Raw genomic sequence first — 26,270 nt, forward strand, 5'->3', positions numbered from 1 at the left:
GGTGCATGAATCTGTGGGTCACCAAGTCCAGCAAAAGCTAGACACAATGGGCACTCCACTTCTCATAAAGAGCACACATTAAAGTCTGTGAATCAAACTGAAGCTACACAACATCTGAGTCTATAATATATTAGAAATTAGAATGATCAATGATGCAAAGAAAATCTTGAATATAATCAGCTTGTGACACAGCCTTAGGAAAGCAAAATGCACCTTTTCTGCAAGATGGGTCTTGAAGAAGTCTCACTCTCCCTACACTCCCAAAAAAGCAGGAAGCTTCTCCTTCAAACATCCTAAACCCAGACACACTTTCAGACCTATGGATCTGCTGAAATTGTGCTCTGAAGGACTCCTTGATGACAGCTGCTGCTAGTTCTAGTGATTAGCCAGCAGGTTTACCTGTGCCCAGCAATCAGCCCCATTTTAAAAAAATAGGTAAAACCAAAATAGCAACCTCTTTAGAAACAGCAGAGCACTCTCATGCTCATAAGACTATTCTTGGTCTTGCAATATTGCACTCACTTTGCTGTGTATACTGAATACAGAATATAGAACAAACTTGGCTGTTCAAGGAGAAAGCATTTTTCAAGCTCTTATGAATGCAATGAGCTTGAAAGTGACTCTATAGAGAAGATAATATTTACTGGAACAGTATGTTGGTTTTTTAATTGCATTGAACTGGACTTATTTTTACCCCTTTCTCCCAGCAGCACTTCCTGTGCATCCAGAATTAAGTTTTTCTGGTTTTGTTTTTTAACTTCATGAAAGACACCTGAATTATTGCCTCAAAACCTGCTGCAACTGTTTTTTAGAGGAGGGAAAAAACCAGCTATGACAACCTGTTACAAACTATTTATATAATGTTGCTCACATGGCATTAAAAATTAGCACAAACCACTAATCTCAGAAATGCAGTCAGCTCTGAAGAAACGATATCTGAAAGGCTTGTAATGTTGGAGTAGGAGCTGGCAATTCTCATTTATATATAGGCTACACAGAGATTACCTTTTCATTAGAGATTCTTTTTATCCTGATCTAAAATAGAAATATACTTCTACTTAATGCTGTCTCTGATCATTTGCAGGAAAATCATCCCAAGGCAGGAACATACCTTTCATTTTTTCCATAAAGAGACAGAGATGGGAAAGAACCACTTTTAACAAGGCTGTCTTGTATTCTCAGCCACTCAGGCTCTCAAAAGCATATTTAATTAGAGTCACAATACTTGAATTTTACCAATAGAGATCCTGGTTGCTGACTGATACACTGCAGCACCCCAAGTTGGGCTGACAGGACAGTCCTCCCCAGCCTTGTACAGAAGCATGGCTACTCTGGGATCAATTCAATCACTGGATAGAGAACAACAAAAACGACACAATACTCTAAACTAAGTCTAGCATGAATCCCATGCATTTTAAAACAGCTCTTACTAAAGCAAGCTTTTTGACTCTACAGGTCACCAAAGAAAGATTTGGGAACTTGGGATTTGTTAGTTTAGTAATCCACAGCCACTCAATTTGCTCTACAATTTCTAAAACAGCATGCTACATTTTCACCTGCATTGCTTTTAATGTGGAGCTACACCACAGGGCACAGGTAGCTCACCATTTTGTATTTTATGCCACCTCTATTAGCTGGTTTACAGAAGGTAATTTTCTATTGTTATCACCTGACAAAATTCTTTAACTTAACTGTTCTACGTGTGTACACTTTGTTGCATGACATTTTCATAAATATGAACCTGTGGGCAGGGTAATGTGTTAAGATTAACATTTATGGAGCTGCAAGAAAATATAAGCTATTAATGATTTCTTTCACATACCATGTTCCAGCCACCTGTGGCTTTACAATCTATGCAATTACGTAGTCACATCCTAATTTGCTTGGGAACCCTTCCACCTCATTCAGCACCTGGGAACAATGTTACTCACAAAGGGTAACAGCTGAATGCCACTTTGGAATTGCTCTGCTACTGACTTCCTATATAATGGTGACCAAATTACAAACTGTTAATCAAAGTGCACAAATTATGTATCCTCTGCTTTCTGTAAGCCCAACACACTGCCTGACAGCAGGAGCTTGGAGCACTTAACTGCAACTAAAATAGGTTCAAGGCACTGTTCAAATCTTCAAGACAGCTGCAGGAACTACACTCTGGAAGATGGTATTTCTCATTTTGTCTCTATAGAAAACATGTAGCATGCTTTTTTGAGCAGTTGAGGTTTTCCATTTAAAGCAGCTGAGAGTTCAGCCTAAGCAAGTTATGATACTTCCCTAACATCTTTGCACTGCTATGAAGCCTAGTGCTGAAACCCTCGCTGTTCTTAGTCTTCATTTCTCCATCTGTTTAAAAGAACAATATTCTGAAGCAATTGAAAAGCTTACAGAATGATTTCACATATTTAGGAAGCTGCCAGAAACCAGTAATTCTGTATTTGGCTCAAATCTGTGGAACAGACAAGGCAGCAATGCTTCCATTAACAGGATGGGGAAGGACCCTGACCAGCAAGTACAGTTCATCCCATGTACCAAATGAGGCAGCTATTCCCTCTGTGTATGTCAGCTGACCCCCAACACACTTGCATTTAGGAAAAGAATCATGACTTATAACAGGTACATACACAGCTGTCAACTGTGGAGAATAAAACCCAAGTATAAGGCACTGTCGTAACACATTTCCATTACAGAAATCAGTAGAACAGATTAAGTACAAACAAACTGCATATGTAATTTATTAATTTAGGCACACACGACAAGAAAAAGTATTTAAAACAGTGATACACACATCCCCAAGGAAAATTTGCTTCTACATTTAAAGTAATGATTATATATATAATACTTATTTCCAAACACTTTGTTTTTGTCAGTTAGCAATGAGCCTATGTATCCAACAGATTTCTAATCAGTAAGGACAGAGAAGATACTAGCTCCCTGGTGTAATTCTGACTTAGCTACTCTGGTCTATAAGTAGATACTGACCTTTTTAGGTACAGGATCCCAATTTTACAACTTCACATATAACAAGCAAGAAATACAAACTTTTATTCAGTTTATATCTTGCTTAAGCTATACTTACCTCTCTTTTAAGTTCATTCATGCACTGGCATGTTTTTAAAATGGCTACTTCCAAGTCTTCCATGAGATCCTTTGTCTTCTGGTTTTGCTATAAGCCAAAGAAAGCAACCAACAAGCCATTACACAAAACCCCCAGCAAAACCCACCTTCACATCATGTGTCATTAATTCAGAAAGCTTAAAATGTGGCCTTTTCTTTCTAGATGCAATATTTTCATTTGCACATCCTATGTATACACTACTTGAAAAATTCTTTTATAGAAACATTTATCACCAACTCAAACCTAAAAACAATAATGATGCAATCTAATTGACGACTGCTGCTGTTCAACAGGAATTTCTAAACCTCACAGAGCTTTTTTTTCAGGAAAAGGATTTCCTTAACCTTGATAACTTCCAAAAATCTTCTAACCATCCTAAAGTAAAACAACAGTTTAAGGCTTTTTTTTGCGATATAAACACCCTTTTAAAATAAAATGCCATCTAAGTGTTATACCAAATGGTCTATATTCAATTATAAAAAGGTCCTTCAGGAAACATTCACCCTCCAAGGAAGCTGTTGAGCTGAAACTTTAAAAAGCCACCTCAGTGAGCTGATGCCATTTTACCTGCTACTGTGTCTTTATTCACAGCTAGGCTGGGTTATTAATTAATGAAAATACTTCATGCATAAGCACACACGTGCACGCCCAAGTATTTTCACAGGTCATATATATGCATAATCTGGTACCAGGCTCTCATTCCTATCCCTTGAAATGTAGCATGTAAAATATTCACAGGTGATCATTTTCCATCAGTAACAGAGTTCAGAAATGCCCAGGTGTCCTGGTTTTGGCTGAGATAGAATATATTTTCTTCATCAGTCTGGCATGGTGCTGCTTTGGATTTGTGACAAAAACAGTGCTGACAAAATGGGGATGTGGTATTAGCTATTGCTTACACAGCTGCCCACCAGGGCTAACCACCAACACCAAGCTAAACACAGGTTTATTTTCTCTAGTTAAGGGAGTCTATGCAATTAATATTCTATATCTGTCTTGTTTGTCATAAGACTATTCTGTATTATCAGTAAGAGTTATATGCCCTTCAAACTGTACTACTGCACGAAGAACACTTGACTGCAGTATCTGATTCAAAAAGGCAAAAGACAACAAAAATGCTTTCTCGTAAGTAATATACTCAGTTAAGTAAGTATCCTATACTAGTACACATCTGCCATATTTCAGAGTGCTGATAACATTTTCTGCTATATGTTTCCCCACAAGCAAGACTGAAAACAAGTCAGCATCACAAACAGAAACTGCTTTTTCCATCTCTGCTTTTCTTCCCCCTTTTGCATGTATCTTCTATCACCTTCAAGGAATAAGTAGGACAATTGACAGAAGGGAGGCTTAGCATGCTTCTCTAAAAAGAAAAACTACCATCACTTAAATCATGTAAAAAAGGACGAACAAAAATTGCCTGTAGGTCTCAGTGTCTCTTTCCTCGCTCCACAAGACTAAAAGAAATCATCAATTTTTTAAGAGTGTTTTCCTTTCCAATAGTTTAACCATTTTCAACATTCTGTTGAAAACAAGAAACAAACTGTGGTCACTGCCATGGGATCAAGACAAATGAAGTCTCTGAACTACTGCCCCAAAAGACCTAACCGTTTAAGACTGCACAATGATACTTCCATTCGGTGTCTTGTTTCCACTTGGAGCTTCATTAAAATTAGTCTACTGCCATCAGTAGCCTAATTTAGCCATCAAATAATCAATGAAGCAATACCACTGGGGCAGGGGAAGGACAGAACATATGGAAGCTGCAGAAGCACAGAACAAACTGTGGCTTCCTTGATCAGCTCTCACTGTGAGGAATACAGTCAGTTCTCTCTTCCTAGACCAGAAGAAAGACTGCATTAAAAATTTCTTTCCAAAGTAGAGGTGAAAAGATTTACTTTGCTAAAAAGCTCTTACAGCTTGCATCCATACTGAAACCAGCTGCTCTAGTTCCATTTTAGCCTGTTTAGACAGCTCCAAAATGTGTTCTCTGTGCTCATGACTGGTATAGGCAGAGTCTGTGAAGTCTTCTGTATGTTCCAGGATAACTTCCAGCATTGTAGAAAGGTTCTCTTTTGAGAGAAAATAAAGATTCTCACGAAGACCCTCCACCTTATTCTGAAAAAGAAGCATATCAGTTCCTTAAGAATTTACATGATTATACAGTGGTGATGCAAATGCAGAAAGCAGATGTATCCTTTTATTTTTCTCTTCAGTGCCTTTTTACATTATTCATTTGTTTTCAAATGAGTCCAACAATTTGTTTGAGTCCAGACCTCCAGCTTGGGGTTTGGGATGTACTTTTTAAATTAATAATGCCATCAGCAAATTAATGGCCATTTATCAGGCATAACAGCAAATATATCACTGTTCTATGTCTGTCAATAAAAAGTTTTTAAGTTCAGTAAGATTCAGAAGTTAAATGTGTATTCCAGTGTAGTCTGAGCTTTCCACATCCACGTCATCTGATTCAGTAGTTTTCTAAAAATTTGTATGTAGCAAACAGAATACTTCGAGGCACTCTGCAAAAATTTCAATTGAATTCTAAAGGGGGGAGATAAATAAATCGAATCGAAGTGACAGTCTCAAAAGCAGTAAGACATGGTTGTTCATTAGATGTCCCCAACAGAGCATGAAATTTAGAAAAGCCTTTATGAGGAAAAATCAACTCAGCTACAAGACACAATTTCAAATCATAACATTTCCTTTGAATGACAGTTTGCTCTTTTGAATGTTTTTATGTATATATTTGTGTGCAGTTTTAAAAATGCTAACAATTATAAAGCAAGAATTCTTCAACAACTGTTAGAATGAAGGTCTTATCAGTTGCTTATACTTAAGTTTATTTAATGTCAAGGCATAACCTCAACAAAACATTAGAGTTCTGAACACATCCTGATTCAGAAGGAGATGATGAGTATCAGGAGATGCATTTTGGCAATGACTATGAAATTATCATCACCTGTTGTCAGATTCTCTAACATTTTGGGACAGTTATTTAACACTGCTGAAGAGATGCAGCTCCACCATTTTGAATTTAAAACGATTTTTTCCAAAAAAAAAATCCTATTTGTGAGGTACTTTATTGGCTGTAGAAAACAATATTATTTCTGCTCTTACCTTGAATTCTTTGATGCCAGAATATATGCTGATGGGGGCCAGTTCACTTTCTCCATTTGGTCTAGAGTCAGTTACAATTTCTATTACCTGTTCCAAAGCTAGTCTCATCCGATGAAAAACTCCATCTTTGTTAATACGTGCAGATTCACAGTCTGGATGCCTCAGACAAGTCTTTTTAAAGAAAGCAAAGTAAGTATTATGAAAGCATACACATGCAGTATAGTGAAATGAATGCCTCCTGCTAAAGGCAAGTCTAAAGAACGTGTCAGAATATGATTAATTCTTTCTGTGTAGACTGCTCTTGTGGTAAGTAGAATTCACACCATTGCTCAGAATATAAAGCTTTTCCTTTACTCAATCTTTCCTCTTATACCCTTCTTTATCGGGAAGTTGAAAGCTGGGCTGAGAGAGTCAGCTATCCTACCAGATGTCGTGCTCTGTGATTTAGCCAAGTTGAGTAAGAACACATGTACTTGCTCACCTTTGAAGCAGTCAGGAGCATCATGGTGCACTTCTCAAGAACAGCCCTGGATGCTGCCATTCTAGCCTTTTTCTTCTCATCCTTCAAATCCTAAATGGCAAAAGAAAAAATATGACTTGAATACTACACAGCATCTAAACTATTAACTGCTTGTGAGACTGGAAAAAAGGAAACTCCTGCAGATGAATGGGTTGTGAGAAAGCTTCTTAATGTCCGACAACTGCTGTTTTCAGCCTAACTCATGATCTAGAACTTGCGTTTCAGAAAGGTTTTAACTTATGCATTTATTCTTGGCTCTATTCAACTCTGATTTCAAAGAAGGGAGATCTCAGAGATACAGAGCATGTTATGTAAACTGTCACCAATATTGCTATCTTTCTCATACAGCATTATTCATAAAACAGAAAAATGAGGAGAAAAGAATAGCCGACTAAAAATATCTTCTGAAATGGGGGGAAGGCAAGGCAGAGACAGAACACCTGCTTTTCATTGTTCTTCAGTGGAGGAAATGTTAAGTAAATCTTTTTTCTACTTGAGTGTTCTGTTTGCTATATACCAGTAATAAAGAAAGTCTTAACTGGTTAAAAAAAGGAATTCCTCTGTATTCCTCTGCATTGAGTAGAGAAACTTATCAAGAACTCTCCAAGGAGATGGATATACCTGCAAAACCAAACTATACCCCCAGCAAATTTCATCAAAATGGAAGAGTTTAAGACTCCAAAGTGGCATGTGGGGGAAGAGGACCCTCAACATGTAAGAGGGTCTAACAAGAGGAAGAACTTAGAAAGCTACAACTACGATCTTCTCACTGCTCACAAATACAGCTGAGTGTTATTTGAGTGTTAAACAGGCAACTGAATGGGACCAGCTGAAAAGGGAACAGTTTACAGGATGGAATTAATCCTAATTTACTCTAGATTAACAAAAACACCCAGATAAATCACAGCAGCAGTCTGGTTTCACATCTTTTATAAAATTTGTATTTAGCAACTACAGAAAATCTGTAAGATTGAAATCACCACTATGAAAAAAAAAAGGCAAAACTCAAAAAATTGACAACCAAAGAGTTTGTTTCTGAAATTCTGACACTACACTCTGGTGGCACTCGGAGATAAATCTGATGGCACTCAGAGTTTCTAACATACTTAAAAAATACTTTGAGGGATATTTCATCTCAATAAAACTTGCAGTGCCACATAGCAGCCTACACATTGCAAACGGAGCCTATCAAGGAAGTCCTGACAATTTAAAAAGTGGTAATGGAACACTCTTTTCAAAAGAGTCAAGTAGGCAAGGAGGGAAGAGCAAAAGACCAGTTACAACTGAAAACCCAAAATAGCTGAAAATAGTACCATTTACTAGTAATGCATCTTTCTCTTTCAATTGAACAACTGCTAAGAATACTCAGGGAGAAAAGGAGTTCGTTTCCAAGCAAGGATTTCCTTTAATTATATGTAGCTTTCCCAGAAATGGTTCTTTGACACTGAGCATGTACTTAGCAGACTCAGTAAAAGTAACAGTATAAAGGAGATGATGAGGTTGGCCAACTGTTTATACAAATTGAATTCTGAATGTTGCTGGATATTAGGTACTCTGCATATCTATATCAGACCCTGGTTCACTTCTGAATAGAGGATATGATTGTCAAGGGAAAGCAGCTAGAGGCCACAGCAGAAGCTTTAAGCCTCAGCAAACCCTTTATTTATATAGAAGTAGCAGTAAAAAAAGCTTCCTACATGAATGAAAGGCTTTGAAAGAGTAGCTGCATGTGAGAACTTAAAATAAAATAAAAAAAAAAAAAATCACTGCCCTAACATAAGAAGGTTGCCCTAAACCTAGAAAAATATTCAATAATAAGAATAATAATAAACAAACCCGAACAAGCCACCGAGATGCTGCTTTATTAGAATATAAGGATTTCATGTTTGGTGTTTTCTAAAGTAATTACTTTGCTTTCAAGTCTGTTCACTATGTCCAAACATCAAATATTTCTGTAAAGTAACAACAGACAAATTCTCTACCAGAGTAATGAACCGGAAAGGTTAGAGCCAAAAGACAGTGATTGAAGCCAAAGGACATTGCAAATAACATGTGCCCAGGCTTCTGGAAGATATGCAGACCAAACAATGCAGTGATGTTTCTCAGGCTGAGCCTTAAAATAAAAAGATGTCATTGGGGTGGAGCAAGGAGAAGTTAGGTTCCAGAGACAAGACACCAGCAAGTGTTTTGTTTTGTTATAGTTAATCATCCCAGAAGAAACCAAATCTTCCAGATAATAAGATGAAAATGATTACCATACAACATCTCTCACAACCTTTTATTAATACTTACATTTTGCCGATCTCCAGTTAAATGGGCAAACTCTACCATTTCATTACCAAACTGGCTGAATATTTGAACAAACTCCTGGAAACTACTGACTTTTTCTAGTTGTTCCATTGTTGCAAGAACCTGCAAGGAAAGTTAAAATACTGTAGGTTATCAAGCTGCTAAAGAGAAAACATAATTACTAACCTAGGAATATTATTATTTGCAGGCACTTCTAAATCTTATAGTTTGAGATGCATATATTGTGCTACTATTTAAGCATTGATAACTCACAGCTGGAAATCAAGTGTAAATTAATAATCATGCTTCATTCAAAATGAGTAATTTGTTGTCAGCTCTCAAAAAACATTTTCCTCATTCCTTCCAGTATAAAGAGTAACAGTATTACAAGATTCAGTTTCCAGATTTAGGAAAAATGTGGTTTTAAACTTAATATGACAGTAACAAGTGTTTGAAATTAATATACAGATCATATCCCTGTGCTATAACTCTCAAAGTTCAATTTCAGATGCATAACTTTCAAAGTTTAAAACCACAATTGCAGACAGGTGTTTTAATGGCTTTGCATATTAAAAAAAAAGGCAATATGATTCAACAAAAGTAAACAAAAAAGTTAGAAATTAGTTAACACATAGTTTTATAGTTTCCATAACAACTTACTCTAAGTCTGAAGATTTTTATTAGTTTTATATAAAACAAGAACTAAATATACCCAAGTTGTATCAAGCTCTTACTCAAGATACATTAAAGCATGAAAAATGAGCATTTTTTTAAAACATGCAAAGACTATCATATAGCTTAGAAACTTCTGATTACTGAAGCTATCCCATGAAGTCACTACAATACAGTTTATAACAGAGATTAACATTAGGGTTTTTCAGGTCAGATGTATACTTGCTAATCTCAAAGTGATTATTCAAATCCACTAAAAGTCTTCAGAAGGGAAAATAGTCAAAGTAGTTCTTCATTGTCTTTCAGACTGGAGATAAGATACTGCATGAAAATTTAACAAACTACTTGAAAGGGAGAAACTTCAACTTACTTTTTCTTTCCTATGTCAAAAGTATCTTCCCCCCTAACTAAAAAAAGCACTCTGCATACCTGATTATGACAAGCTACTCCTTCCCTGCAACCCTGGCAAGCTCTCCAAGAAGGACCTGTTCCTTTCTGGTAGAGCAGCTGCTCAATCTCAGTTAGAACCTATGTAAAGCAAATGTTCCACTAAATCCTGTGACTACTGCAGAACTGACTGCTATATAAAGCAGTATTAGACTGCAGTATCTGAGTATCCTATGTTATGCAGCCAGCTCCACAAAGGCTGTAGAAACAGGAACTTTCCTGATTCAGGTGTTGATGCATGAGCAAGGCTGGGGTATAAGGGACTTGGAAGGAAGTTGCACATAGACCAGGGAGTGAAAAAAGCAGTATGACAGTGGAAGAAAGGGAACCACAGTCAGGATGTAGAACAGTGAATGTGGAGAAAAGAGAAAACATATAAGTTAAAGTCCAGCTTTCTCTTCTAAGAATGGATAAAAAAATAAGTAATTATGCTCAATCATTCTTGGTTTAAGCAAGTATAGTATTTCATGAGTATAGTCTTGGTTGCAAGAAACAAACTCAGTTACCCTAGAGCAAGTGTCTCTGTCATGACAAATCTCATGTCAAATAAAAATTTTAGTGAAAGCACATGCATTTCCATAACAGCTAACAATTCTAGACATCCCAGGCAGAGCTGACATTCTAAGAAACTACATACAGGGAGAAACTGTATAGACAGTTCTAAATATGTCTGAAGCTTATTCAAGAAGCTGTTACAATGCAAAATACCTGTGATATCTTTATAATTTTTCATTTTAAAATTTCCTTAAAATGAAACACGCAGATAGTAACGAAAATGTACATTTTCGAACACGAGGTTAAAAATGTATAACAAAACAAGGCTTTAAGTTCTTATTAATTTCTGAATTAGCACTTGGTATTGCACAGCTACTGCTGCAGTATGAATGTCACCTCTCAGACAGCAGTTATAGGCTGACATCACTTCAGGGCATATCCATATTTTGATCCAATCCCCTCAGTGCAGCAACACTCCCACTGTCTGTCACTTCCCTGCTCATTGTTCTGGCATTCCTAACTTGACTGGTGACAGTAAGCGGAGCAAGACCTTAAGCTCACTGATGCAGTGACTAAGTCTGATGGACAATGAAACTGATTTTGTAAGGTAGGAAATATGTGGGCAGGGACTGAAGAGATGCACACAATCTAAGAACATGAGGATGGCATAAATGGTGCAGAGGATGCAGAAACAAACAGGATCATTAGGATCATCAACCAGAGGTTGGGTTTTGGAGCAGATCACTATTCCAGAAGATCTCAATCACTTCATCAGTCTATGCAATTGGATGTCCAACCACTAAGCTGTTTTTCTCTCCTTTGCCCTTGGTTGACCTCATTACTCTTAATCCATGTGAGGAAGATGATGACAATGAAAACAAAGGTGTTCAGAAACAGGCAGCAAAAAAAAAACCCAAACAACCAGCACTAAAAGCTTAACACTGGGCATCCAGTCTCTGAGATAAAAATGCAGCCAAGATCTTCTGGCACAGTGACCCACCTCAAGAAGCCAGTTTGCTCCAGCTGGCAGTACAGATGATCCTGCCCTACCTTTCCATCCTCTACACCATATCATACTACACTGTCTCTGAATATTTGTGCACACTTCTGAAGTCCCTGCCCACATCATCCCTTTACCCCAATGTTTCTTACAGGAAAAACTGCTTTGCTATCTATCATAGTGGTGTCTGACACACATTTCAGGAGTGTGCTCTATAAATATCAGGGCATATATAATTATAAGGCCTGTATAAGACATCATCATGGATTTAATTTTGTCCTAGAGATGTGAATTGCTCTACTGGTACCACAAACAAGCAGACTTTCTCAAACACACGTGCACTATGCACAGAAAGAAGAATGCAGAAAAGCCAAAAGACTACAAAGACTAGCTGTGTCCTGGGGTGCATCAGGCACAGCATCACCAGCTAGTCGAGGGAGGTGACTGTCCCACTCTACTCTGCACTGGTGCAGCCTCACCTTGATTGAGTACTATGTGCAGTTTTGGGTGCCACAATATAAGAAAGATATTAAGCTATTAGAGAGCATTCAAAGAAGGGCTAAGAAAATGGTGAAAGTCCTAGAGAGGAAGTCATACTAGGAGCACCTGAAGTCACTTGGTCTGTTCAGCCTGGAGGACATTGAGGGGAGACCTCATGGCAATCTACAGCTTCCTCACGAGAGGAAGCAGAAGGGCAGGCACTGATCTCTTCTCTCTGGAAACCAGTCACAAGACCTGAGGGAATGACATGAAGTTGTGTCATGAGAGGTTTAGGTTGGGTATTAGGAAAAAGTTCTTAACCCAGAGAGTGGCTGGTCACTGGAACAGCCTCCCCACGGAAGTGGTCACAGCACCAAGTCTGACAGAGTTCAAGAAGTGTTTGGACAATGCTCTCAGGCACATGGTGTGATTCTTGGGGCTGTCTGTGCAGGGCCAGGACTTCCATGATTCTTGTAGTTCCCTTCCAATTCAGGATACTCTATGATTCTATGACTATGGCAATCAGAATCAGATATACTTACTCTGGAATATAAGACTTTGTTTGAAATGCCTTCGAAATTAAATACTGCACCTATGCTTACTCTATGCACATCAGTGTATATATGACAATATTTTCACATATATTTAAAGTTATCATAAACCAGGCCTGCTGCTGAAAGGATGTTCCCCTCCTTATTCTTTCATGATACATGCACTTGCACAGTTGCTCTGTAGCCTAAATCTGTGTTATCACTAGCCACTTTTGGAAAGGATCATTGCATGGCTGCAGAAGACAGCAGAAGAAAAGCAGCAAAAGGCTTTATTATTAAATTTATTATTAAATAAATTATTAAATGCACCATTCTGGTCTCCAGTGCAAGAAAAGACCAAAGCTGCAAGTACCTTCAGCAAACTCACATTGATAAAACTGCTCCCACCTTCACCAACCACCAGGAGAAGGAAAAAGCACTAAGACAGCGAATCAGTGCTGCCAAATCCAAAGCCAGAGAAGAAGCAGGTATTGTCATAGTTTTTGAATCCTGGACTCAACTAAGCACCTTGGATCTAGGAGCAGCAAAATAGAGACCAGCATGTCTGGAAACCAAACTGGGACAAAGGACTAGAGATAGCATGAGGAGTCAAAAGAGGAAAGAGGGGCACTGCTCTAGATTACGAGTTCAAAATTAATGGAAAAACTCAGGCCTTATCAGGTTCTCATTTTTCATACATGAGGTTTTTCTATTTTTGTTTTAGCACATTGGAGAGAAAAAAGATGGAAGAATATCCTACAGGCAAGACAGTTAAGTCTGGACTGCATGAAATAGATTACATTTGAAGTTAAATAGGCCTTCATACATTATTTAAACCAACTAAGTAGTTTCATGCTAAGTTTCAAGACCTAAGTTAAACTGCACAAAGAACTTTTAATCTGTAAGCCTCACTTCCCTAGCACAGACTTTTATGTGCATTCCTCACAGCTTTTTGCCTAGACATATCCATAATGCTCTCCTTGTCTTGATCCTGACAGTACAAACATCCTGTCATTAGCAAGTAAAAGCTTTTATTGGCCATTTTACTGACAGACACTTTTCACCTCGCAGCAAACTTAAATAAGCAGCAACACAGCATCTCCTCCAGCATACTAAATCCATAGAGCAATACAGGTCACATAAAATTCAGTCACTGAAAATTGTTATTTTATTCCTACTGACTTACAGCCATCCCCTTTCAGATACCTGATAGGTAAACATGTGCAAGACATTCACTTTTACCTCTTTATTTTGCACTTCCCCTTGAGATAAAATGAAAATACCATTTCATTAACCACATACTGCAAGTATCAGCTGAACAAACAAAAAAAAAAAAGCTGCAAATACCTTGTTTCTGGAAGTTATAATTTGCTTGATAACAATTCTGTCTGCTAACACCAGCACCTTTGTGACAGAAGAAAGCAACAACCTTGCAGCTTTTACCACACCCGTTTTGTCTGTAAAGATTGTTATGTGGCTATCAGATTCTGGATGATCCAAGCTTGCCACGTCCGTAAGCTGTGCAATCGTTTCACCTAGAGGGAGGAGAAAATAAATTAACTTTTCATACTTAGAAAAAGAGATACTGGGCCATTAAGCATTTTTAACTTTTAGGGATTAAAGAATTTCAGAGCTACCTAAAACTCTTCACTTCACTTCCTTTTACTGACTGTTGGTGGCACCCTCTCCATATTTAAATTTGAACTATTCAGTACTGCCTTATTCCGCTATCTGTAATAGACACTAATTTTCTTACAGTGGTCTACAGATATTTAAGGGGGGGTGGAGTTGGGGAGTGTGGTGGGAGAAAACATTCATATTTTCCCAATTTTAATAGCAGAAGCCAAATCAGTGTCCAGACTTGCAGCATCAACCCACTGAAGGAGTGGGATGGAGGAAGGAAGGAAGAACTGCAAATTCACCTCCACTTTCCTAATTTCAGTTAGCATTCCTATAATTTCTGGATTTCCTATTCCTGTAGAAGTCTTCAGGCACAAATAATAAAGAGATTCCAAACAGTAACTTCATGATAGGACTCAAGCATTTTAGTGAGAGTACTGCACTTTATATTCAAAGGAGGGCCACCAAACAGTATGCTGTCAGTGACAGGAGGAAAAAAAGGCAAAGAAGCACTGATATTCAGTTCATCAGTATCTTTTGATTCAACTTGCATTAATATGATTGGGTCTTTCAGTTCAGGAAGGATATTGAAGTGCTGGAGCAGGTCCAGAGGAGAGCAATGAGGCTGGTGAAGGGACTGGAGCACAAATGCTGTGAGGAGAGGCTGAGGGAGCTGGGGCTGTTTAGCCTGGAGAAGAGGAGGCTCAGGGGAGACCTTATCACCCTCTACAACTCCCTGAAAGGAGGTTGTAGTCAGGTGGGGGTTGGTCTCTTCTCCCAGGCAATCAGCAGTGGGACAAGAGGGCACAGACTCAAGCTCTGCCAAGGGATGGATATTAGGAAGAGATTTTTTACGGAGACAGTAATCAGACATTGGAATGGGCTGCCCAGGGAGGTGGTAGATTCACCATCCCTGGAGGTTTTCACGATGAGACTGGATATGGCACTTAGTGCCATGGTCTAGTAATGATGGTAGGGTTGAACTTGATGATCTTGGAGGTCTCTTCCAACCCAGTTGATTCTATGACTGTAGTTAAATAGGATTAACTGACCATTTTTACTTTTTATGTAGTTAAAAATTCTACAATCCAATAGAGCCAATGGACCTCCTTATCTGAGAAAAATCACAGACTCTATCCAATTAAATCTTCTGGAATACCCTAGATAATAGCGGAATAGAGGAAAGACAGAGCAGTTTCCTATTCTACATCCACTGAAAGACTGCTGGGAGACTGAACTCAGGCAAGCTCTGAGACATGCTTTTTGTTAGCATACAAGACAAGGTGATCAACCCACAAATGACCTGCAGATCATCCTTGAAGATAAAATCTAGGAGATCTGATCAAGTTTCCTATGACTCATCTTCAGAACCTCAACTAAGGTAATTCATCTAAGGAGACAAAATACTCCTAAAGCCTAACACCAGTGCTCTCCTGTAAAGAACCAGAGGGTGCATTATTCTGGTACTCCAGAAATACCACACACAAACACTATAGAACAAGGAAGGCCTGACAGTCCTACAAACCACAGAGCTCCATGCTTCATAGTGTTTATGTATAGATTTCTCTCCCTTGATAATTGTAATCTCTTGGGTTCCTAAATTGCTTGAATAAGTATTGCAGTATGTCAAGGAGCTTCCAGTACTATTGCTAGGACCAGGCCAGGTCATAAAAGTCATGCTCCAAATAATTAGAGGGTCACTCTAGTATAAGTATGCAAATATGATAAACTAGAGTACAATCTGAGATGGCGAGTTCCACTGCTGAATGGCCTGAAAATGAACAGAAGCAAGGAGAACTATAGAAGTACAGCTACTATTCAAACAGTGAGGGCAGGCAGATGCACTAACAGGGAAGATGTAGGATAGTCTCCAGTCAGGTGAGGAGACCATTTAACAGCAAAACACATTGGCCATTGCCTTCTCCACAATGTATTTCAGAGCACACCCATCTCTAGTTGTTCAACTTTGTCAGCAGATTAACCCTAATCTCTTCCTTTTGTTGTCACAAAATATATGTGACAACATAAAATGCTGTAGAAACATACAGAAAAGAATTCATATAGATGCAAAGTTCTTTTGGTAACCAAGAAAGGATGCACAATATAATTATCCCATTTCTTATGCTGTGGGACTCACCCTCTTGAACATGAATCAAGTGATAGGTGAAGCATCTAGTCATACAAAGAGTTATCAGAGAATGGAGAAAGAGCTATACTGTCTGCCTGTCAAAAGCTCCAGACAACCCTAGAAACTTGAGACTTCTGATAACAGAACAAGGCTTCCTCCTCTGCCCATAGATCTGCAACTACAGGAACAGGAATTATGCCCTGGGAGTAAGCTGTGAGGAGCAAGACCTGTTAGGGTCAAGAGACTGAGCTAGGGACTATTTAAGCCAGCTGGGCATACACAAGTCCATAAAATATATCTGAGAGTGTCAAAGAAGCAGTTCAGTGTCACTGTAATTCTTCTATCATGACTGAAAGGTTGTGACAATTGGGAGAGATTTCCAATGATCGAAAGGAAACTGTCACATCCATCTTCAAGAATGATAACAGGAAAAATTCAGGCAGTTATGAGCTAGTCAGCCTCATATCAGCCTCCAGGATTATTATTAAAATAGTCTTGGAAGCCATTGCCATATGAAGCAGAAAAAGGCAATCAGGAAGAGCCAGCACGGACCTGCAAGGGTGAATTTGAGTAACTGCTATGATGAGATGATGTTGTTTTTAAAGCAGAAAGTAATGGATCCTGTGCATCTCAACTTTAGCAAGGTCTCCCACATGATCTCCCATAGGGTCCTTATAACTACATCATGAGATATGGACTGAGTAAGTCAACAAAAAGGTGGGTAGAAAATGAACCTGACTGTTGGGCTTTGGAATGGTGATAACTGGTACACAGTTCAATGGGCAATCAATTTCCAGTGGCATCCCTCAGAGACTAAAACCAGGCATGAAAACTGTTCCCTGGATGATGGGACAGCACATTCAGCAAGTGTGTGAACAATGCCAACAATACCAAACTGGGAGAGCTTCTGCTACTGTGGAGAACAGGGCTGCTAGACAGAGGGACTGGCTGGAAAGAGGATCTGACAGGAAGTCTGTGAAGTCCAACAAGGGCAGTAATAGCATATCCTGCATCTGGGCCAGGCTAACACCATGCAGCACTACATACTGGGATCAGCTGTCTACAGGGAACTGTTGTGGGCAAAGACATGAGGATCCTGGAGAACAAAATGCTAAACAAAAGTCAGCAATGTTGGCCAGCAGCACCTGGGGTTGCTAACAGGAATGTAACAACCAGACTGTAGAAGTGATTCTTCCCTTCTGTTTGACACTAGTGAGGCAGCATCTGGAGCACCATGTCCACTTCTGGGCTCCTCAGTACCTGGGAAAACACTGACATAGTGGAGCTAGTGATGAAGGGGAGAAGTTGAAGGAAGCAAGTTTGTTCCACCTCAACAAGACAAGGCCAATGGCAGAGTTTACTGCAGTTTAGATCTACCAGCCTAATGGGCAGATATGGAGAAGAAGTAAGTATGTAAGAAATTGCATAGTCTCCATTCTTGAAGATAAATGTCCTTTACAACTTCAGTTATTCTGTGAATCCATTCATCCATTTTAAATTGTCATTTTTCAGCCTTCTTAATTTAGTCCTCTCTGTACTAAAACACAAGACAAAAATAGGACATTTTATTCCATGTCTTCATTTAGGGCTATGTAGTCAACTGGCAGAGAATACTGGAAATGTTATGACACTAACTCATTCTTGACATGTGTTTTCTCTTTTAAGTTAACCAGTCTTTCCTAGTTTTGGTAGGAAAAAAATAGGAGAGGAAAAAATCACATATGGGCATCTAAAATGTGCTTCTTTGAGTTACATTCCACTACTATACTGTCACTGTAAACACCAACACAGTGCAAGACTAGTGTTAGGCAAAATCTGCTACATGACCCTCTGCAGTGTTTTATGATTCTATTTTGAGTCAATCAAATTACAAGGTTTATTACAAGGAAATAGTCATAACAAGTCTGAAACACTTCAGATCACTGATTATACCCTTCACAAGAGACAGATACAACATCTGTCATCCTTCAAAGCCTCTGCAGGATATGCAATTGATTTAAAGACTCCCTACTTTTCTTAGCAACTCAGATGCTTAATGTTCTGAATCCTTTAGTGCTGAAATCTATCTTCTATGCCTAACAAAATGTCCCTTTAATTTCTGAGGCACAATCTAATTTATCGGCTGAAAAGAAGTATGAACAGCTCTACAACTCTCTGCCCTAAACAGCAAGGGCTTTCTGCTGCCTATGCCCTCAGAACACAGGATTCCTTTATACAATTCAATGTTATTGGGTATAATTGTCCAGGAAATTTTTTTGGCTTGCTTGGGAACATCAAAGTTATTCAAAACAGCACTTGAGCAACCGTGTTCAGAAACTGAATTCAGAGGGCATTTATCCATAACTTATCTGCACAAAGGACTGTCTTACCTTGCCCAACACTGAACAGAGCACAAAATAATACTGGCACAATAAAACCAACAAACCATCAAACAAAAAACCAGCAGCAAACATGTTTGCCATACTGAATTTTCCATGTAAGTCTTCAGTTATATCTCGAATTCATAGCTCACAGAGAACAACCGACCCGTGCCAAGGTAAACGTGCAGCTTGACAGAAATGTACACAGTCCATATCTTCACTCCTCTAGACTGAGGCACATTATTGCGTAACAGGAAATAAAACTTACAATGTAAAAAAAAAACTATAGCCATTTGCTGAGATAAAATACTGCAGACTATTTTTAGATTCTGAGCTCCTCCTGGATACGCTGATAGGGAGGAAAAGCACTTGGGCACAGCATAACTGGCAATACAAGAAACAGAGATTCTGACTGCACTGATCTTCTAGCAGCTGAGATTATTGACATGAACTTTGGCAGTTTTGGCTTGTCAGCATTTTACTTGGATCTCTGAAGAGAAAACACATGCTTCACATAACAAATGGAATTTTTTTAATTAGGACATTTTTGTTTGCAGCCAAGTTTACTGGAGCGACTAGGAATTTTCAGTCTGAAGTTTATCCAGAATAGACCTTCAAATCACAAGAACCATCATTCATCACCAGTGTGTTTCTAGACATTGTCACTTATTACTGAGGGATTTTCGGAGGATTTCTTAAAGTACCATGCCCAATTTCTAAGCTTCATTTTCTTTTAATCACAAATATTAGTATGAACCGCATCCTCAAAGTCTGAGGCCAGCACAGTGATTTAGCAAGAAATACACCAGTTAGGATGACAAAAGACAAGTTTTTCAGGATTCTAAAACTATTTAAAAGATAAAACCCAAACAGCTATCCACTATTTAACTTAACAGATCAGTTTTAAGAACAGTAACCCATGTCTTAAGAGTTGACTCCATTCTGCAGTCATCAAGACATTGGTGTTGAAGGGTCCTTTATTTGCCTCCACATCTGGAAGCTCAAGATTGTCGCCCTGAAGCCACAGTAAGCAGGATGTCTGTCACAGTTGTAGGTACATCCATCTGGTCAAACTGGGAAAGCTTCAAGTAGAATTTCCCATGATTCAAAGTTATTTGAAAGAAAAAACAAAAATCCACTAACAACAAAAGGAACATTTCATCAGATGTCATTTTGAAGGCTGCACTGCAGATCTAAGAATATACATTTACTGAGAGCCACTGAAATATCATGCAAAGAACAGTACCTAATATCCAGGAAAGTAGTTTCTAGCATGACACTGACATTCTCTCACACTATCAGAGAATGTAACCCACTATTCACCTAGACAGAGGCTTTCTGGGGGAAGGAGGGTGACAGTAGGCAACTCGATTATCCTTACTTCACATTCCATCCACACACAGAGCAAGTTTGCAACAAAACTTGAATCCAGCAAAAAGGCAAGCACAACATGATTTTCATTCTACTGAGGGGAGTCCTCAGAAGACTGATGTGAGTCATCTCACTGAGTCCTGATGAAATATGGGTTGACACTGACCTTCATTCAGACATTCAGATTAGAATGCAGTGACCTCAATACCATAACACTCAAATAACTTTAAATACTCCACTGTTTGAGCTTGGCAGCAATAAACCTTAAACTTGTATTCTCAACACTGCTCTTTGTAATAACATCATAAAACAACGAGCACTCAGGTAATTCCTTGTGGCAAACGATCCTATAAAAATCAAAGCCAACACACAATTCCACTCCCTGTTCATAAGATGACAGTAATTTAAGTAAGTGACAAAATCAGGCAACAGATCAGGCCTTGAACAAACCACCAGAAGGTTAAGCAATTAAATAATAAAGTTCTTACATTATTCTTGACACTAAAAATACTTGTGCCAAAAATGGCACAAGTACAACTTCATGAGTAACTACATACCTGCTCTCCTTGCCTCAATGCAAGCAACACTCATTTCCTCTTTCAATTCATGGTTTTCGTTAGCTATGGCTTCACCCACTGTAACAAATCTTCCAACTGCCAGGTTAACTGCTTGGCCCACTCGCTGAATTGCTTGCAGAGTCTTGTCAGAACGCTTTGGTTTATCCTTATGATTAATAAGAGTAGTTATCTGCAAACAAAAAGAGCTATTTATTAGAACATTTTAACTTTAGTATGAAAGACAAGTTTGGAACTCAACTTAGTAATAGATTTTTACCATACTTTACTAATAAAATTTAGTGTTGATTCATGAGGTATCATTTCAGAGAATGAAAAAAAATTTGGAGTATAATTAAGTTTGCTGATCTGCTATGATCTCAGTTTATGTCAAATGAATAGTGATTTTTGTTTTTTCCCCCTACCATTTGCAGTATTAAAACAAGCTGCCCTGGGTCTCACACCACAGACACAGCCCTTCACCCATTAAAACATCCATGGTACTCATAACTTAAGCATCCTCAATTACATGTGTTTTCTAGAATTTACAAAAAGGTTGCCATTTAGATGCAAGTCATGAGTAAAACAATTTATGAAGACATTGCTATTCTGAACTCCTGCATTGGCTTTTCTTCCCAGTACTGCATTGTGGTATACATTCCCTCTTGGATCACATGGAGGAGAGGTCAGCTGCACACCAGCTGCAGGAGACTGAAGATATGTTCAAAACACCAAATATGAGGAAACAAACCAGAAGATCCTTTCCCCCCACAGAGGAGAAAGGCAGGATTGCCGAAACAGCTTCTCAACCAAGGCATTATGTAAACATGACAACAGTGTGCAATCCTGCCACTCAGAATTAACTAACTACAAACTGCATTGCAAGCATGAGCTTCACATTTTTGGGATGACAACTACTTTCTAGTGAACAGCAGGACAGAAATTGAACTCCAGTTTCAAACATCCTAAACCAGCATAAAAGCCCTCACTGCTGCCAGCAAAGTTGTTCTGCTTGTGCTTGCCTCCCTCTCTGATGTGGGTTAAACCTGAGTTGTGAAGAAGGTGATGTTTGTTATTTTAGTTTTTCTCACAGTCAGGTTCCCAGTCCATTTCATTTTTGGCAGCAAAAGGGAAAAGGTATGACCTGGAGAAAGACAGGCATCAGTCCTTCTTTCAGCAGCAGTGTGGTTTAAAATGCCCACAGAACTGCATTGTAAGCCACATCCCCAGGAGTTCAAAGATGTCTGCTGAGAGAATCTCAGAATTACATGAATTACTTAAGTGTCTGAACACCTAAGCTGTAGCAGCTTAATCACAGATGCCTGTGCTGCTCCTCAAAAAAACATAAATCATCATTCTCACTTATTCTCCTACCAGTCAAGCCTATGGTTGGACAAGAGCATACAAGCTGTACCTGTAATGCTCACATCAGATCCAAGGACATAGCAGGAAGCAGTGTAGGAACTGCTCCACTTCATAATTTCATCAATGCCCAAGGCTTACCCTTCAGATATCACTGAGTCGTCTTTCTGAGGAAAAAAAACCAGTGGTGTTTATTACAACCTTGCTGAGGGCTGGTTTTGAATGCCAGGAGCTGATTTTGCCGAGTTTCCAGTATCAAACTCCTGGCAATGGAAAATGTCAGTACTTCACTGAGCACTTTGCACCCCTCAAAAATAAAAATTAATTTAAAAAAAGCCAGAAAAAGCTAACAACAGTGCTGCCCTGTGGAAGAACTGCTATGGGAACAGAAGAATATTTTGTTCGGGTACAACACATCAGTTTAGAAATGCATTGTCTGCCCACTGCCTTCTTATATATGACCTATTTTTCCATCTTGTACCTAAGCCACAAGGTCTAAAGGGAGGCCACTTTCTATAACTCATACAACAAATATGTCACTGTAAGAGTCCCCCAGATCACCAAACTTCAACTCCAAAGTCTATGAACCCTGGATGCCTTTCCAGTGAGAAGATCCTCTCACAATGAAAACAGAGTCCTGTTAGAGGCTAAACTGAGCAAACATCTGAACATCCTCAGGTTCATTTTAGAGGAGGAATGGCATTCCCCAAAACACACAATTACCATCACTTCAGTGGAAATTCAGATCAATATGAAACTGATATTAAAAACAACTGCACTATGCAGCTCTCCTGAATTCTTGCACTGCAGGAGCTTCGGGTATGCTAAATTAACAAATACTTGACAGCAGCTAATCTAACAATCCCAGCTGCTGAATTCTTGACTAGGCATGACCGGCAAGCCTACTGAGAGCATTAGTCCAAATGCTGAGGAAAACCAATTTGACAGAGGGTCACAACTTTGTTTCCTCAACTGATTATTAAGTAAACAGGAACCCAGTGCTGGGCTAATACTACATTCATAGTTACTGACTTCGCAGAAGTAGATATAAAATAACACTGGCCTAAAACAAACAGAATACTGGCTGCAAGTTTACCTCCCACAACATTTTACACCAGTAAAAGTTTAAACATGTTCCGCATAACCCTGAAAAAAAATGCATATGCAAATAACACTGCTGAGGGAAATGAATCCCACTGTCTCTTACAAATCATCAAGGGCATTTATTTTAATTCCTATGTTACTGAAGAGGTACGCGAATAATAAAATCATGAAAATGTCACAGCTTAAATTGCTTTAGCAAAGTCTTACAAAACACTTCCAGAAACATGAGTGCCTTTTATATTTCTATCATTTCCTTAGCACTCTCTCCAGAGGGCATCATCAGTTTTGCAGACAAAACCCAACTGCTGTACCCAACCCCCATAAGGTCAAGCAAGAATCATCAGCTGTTTTGACAGGTCCATCACCAGGGCCATCTTAAACTCATGAAGTTCAGCAAGGCCAAGGTCTTACACTGGGGCTGGGACAATCCCCAGTATCAGTGCAGGCTGGGGGACGAATGGATGAGAGCAGCCCAGCACAAAATGACTTCGGGGTACTGGTGCACAAAAAATTGGCCATGAGCCAACAACATGTGCTCACTGCTCAAGACCCAACTGCATTCTGGGGCTGCATCAAAAGCAGCATGGCCAGTGGGTCAAGGGAGGTCATCCTCCTGCTCTGCTCCACTCTGGTGAGATTCCACCTGGAGTAATGCATCCAGCTCTGGGGCCCCTGACATAAGAAGGACATGGACCTGTTGAGGCAAGTCCAGAGAAGGGCCACAAAGATCATCAGGGGGATGGAGCACCTCTCCTATGGGACTGTTCAGCCTGGAGAAGAGAAGGTTCAGGGAGACCTTATAGTGGCCTCTCAATATATAAAGGTGGCTTAGAAGAAAACTGAAGAAAGACTTTTCACCAAGGCCTGTAGTAACAGTAGAGAGGTCAATGGTTTTAAACAAAGAGTGTGCAGATTTAGATTGGACTTAACAAGGATATTTTCTATCATGAATGTGGTGAGGCACTGGAACAGGTTCCCCAAGTTGTGGATGTCTCATCATTGGAACAGTTCAAGGCCAGGTGCTTTGAACAACCTGGGGCTTTGATGGGGTTTTGAGCAGCCTGGTCTTGTGGGAGGTATTCCTGCCCATGGCAGGGGGGGGGAACTAAATGATCTGGAAAGGCACTTTATAACCCAAACCATTCTGTGGTTCTATGACCTACTCTAGACACCCACTGGAGTAGCTTGTATATGCAGATTAAACTCAGTTTGGATGCCTATGGTTATACACAGCACATGGATGAGGCAAGTCCAGAGAAGGGCCACAAAGATCATCAGGGGGATGGAGCACCTCTCCTATGGGACTGTTCAGCCTGGAGAAGAGAAGGTTCAGGGAGACCTTATAGTGGCCTCTCAATATATAAAGGTGGCTTAGAAGAAAACTGAAGAAAGACTTTTCACCAAGGCCTGTAGTAACAGTAGAGAGGTCAATGGTTTTAAATGAGGCAAGTCCAGAGAAGGGCCACAAAGATCATCAGGGGGATGGAGCACCTCTCCTATGGGACTGTTCAGCCTGGAGAAGAGAAGGTTCAGGGAGACCTTATAGTGGCCTCTCAATATATAAAGGTGGCTTAGAAGAAAACTGAAGAAAGACTTTTCACCAAGGCCTGTAGTAACAGTAGAGAGGTCAATGGTTTTAAACAAAGAGTGTGCAGATTTAGATTGGACTTAACAAGGATATTTTCTATCATGAATGTGGTGAGGCACTGGAACAGGTTCCCCAAGTTGTGGATGTCTCATCATTGGAACAGTTCAAGGCCAGGTGCTTTGAACAACCTGGGGCTTTGATGGGGTTTTGAGCAGCCTGGTCTTGTGGGAGGTATTCCTGCCCATGGCAGGGGGGTGGAACTAAATGATCTGGAAAGGCACTTTATAACCCAAACCATTCTGTGGTTCTATGACCTACTCTAGACACCCACTGGAGTAGCTTGTATATGCAGATTAAACTCAGTTTGGATGCCTATGGTTATACACAGCAGTTGAGGCTTTGCAAATGCCTCCTAGAATAATAAACTCTTAGCTGGGTCATATAATTTCATCTCAAACTGGCTATCTCAGGTCCACTATAGTAACTATCTTAACATTAAAATAGAGGGAAGTTTGTTGAGCTCCACTATTTTTTTCTCAGAGCAGTCAAAAACTGTATGGATTGTCAGTTAAAAACAATCACTGAAATAATTAAACCAGAAGTTGGTCAACAAGTTTGAAACATATCATAACAAACAGCTGCATGTAACACCTATGTCAAGTGTGATCAACATTATGTAGCAAACACAGCCTGCACTGATATTAGATTTACATAAGATGTTTGCTATAAAAAGGGTAAATAGCAAACAGCCCTGAAATAGGAGCAGGTAAGTCATGATCATAGAATCATAAAATTTTTAGGGGTTGGAATGGACCTTACAGATCATCTAGTCCCAACACCCCTGCCATGGGCAGGGACACCTCCCACTAGACCAGGATGCTCAAGGCCTCATCCAACCTAGCTTGGAACACTGCCAGGGCTGGGGCAGCCACCACTTCCCTGGGCAACCTGTTCCAGTAAAACACTTTTTTCTAATATCTAACCTAGACTTCCCCTCCTTCAGTCTGAACTCTTTAACCCTTGTCCTATCATTGCAGTTCCTAACAAAGAGTGCCTCTCCAGCTCCCTTGTGGGCCCCTTCAGATAAGTTCCTACGAGGTCTCCACACAACCTTTTTGTCTCTAGGCTGAACAGCCCCAACTTTCTCAGCCTGTCTTCATAGGGGAGATGCTCCAGTCCTCTTGCCAACTTCGAGACCTCCTCTGGACTTGTTCCAACAGTTCCATGTCCTTCTTGTGTTGAGGGCACCAGAACTGCACGCAGTAGTCCAGGTGGGGTCTCACAAGAGCAGAGTAGAGGGGGAGAATCACCTCCCTTGACCTGTTGGCCACACTGTTTTTGATGCAGCCCAGGATTCAACTGGCTTTCTGGGCTGAGCTCACACTGCAGCTCATGGTGAACTTCTCATCCACTGCCACTCCCAAGTCTTTCTCCTCACTGCTGCAAAATAATGTTAGGTAAATGCACCGATCTGGGATAGCCACGGCCCAGGTGTAGGACCTTGTGCTTCATTTT

General features: G+C 39.6%; 1 protein-coding gene across 1 annotated transcript in view; it reads right to left on the reverse strand.

Annotated features, from left to right (window-relative positions):
* CTNNAL1 (catenin (cadherin-associated protein), alpha-like 1) overlaps positions 1-20,894 on the reverse strand; it is a gene marked incomplete at its 5' end in the record, with an annotated part of 37,479 nt that extends 16,585 nt beyond the window's left edge. The window contains 7 exons of the mRNA XM_009084711.1: positions 3,077-3,163; positions 5,033-5,233; positions 6,236-6,406; positions 6,717-6,806; positions 9,048-9,167; positions 14,016-14,203; positions 20,705-20,894. Of these exons, the coding sequence (XP_009082959.1) occupies positions 3,077-3,163; positions 5,033-5,233; positions 6,236-6,406; positions 6,717-6,806; positions 9,048-9,167; positions 14,016-14,203; positions 20,705-20,894 (1,047 nt within the window). The remainder of the gene's footprint in view (positions 1-3,076; positions 3,164-5,032; positions 5,234-6,235; positions 6,407-6,716; positions 6,807-9,047; positions 9,168-14,015; positions 14,204-20,704) is intronic.
* Between the last annotated feature and the right edge of the window lie 5,376 nt (positions 20,895-26,270).

Source organism: Acanthisitta chloris, unplaced genomic scaffold (assembly GCF_000695815.1).
Source record: "Acanthisitta chloris isolate BGI_N310 unplaced genomic scaffold, ASM69581v1 scaffold3921, whole genome shotgun sequence".
NCBI classification, from domain to species: domain Eukaryota; kingdom Metazoa; phylum Chordata; class Aves; order Passeriformes; family Acanthisittidae; genus Acanthisitta; species Acanthisitta chloris.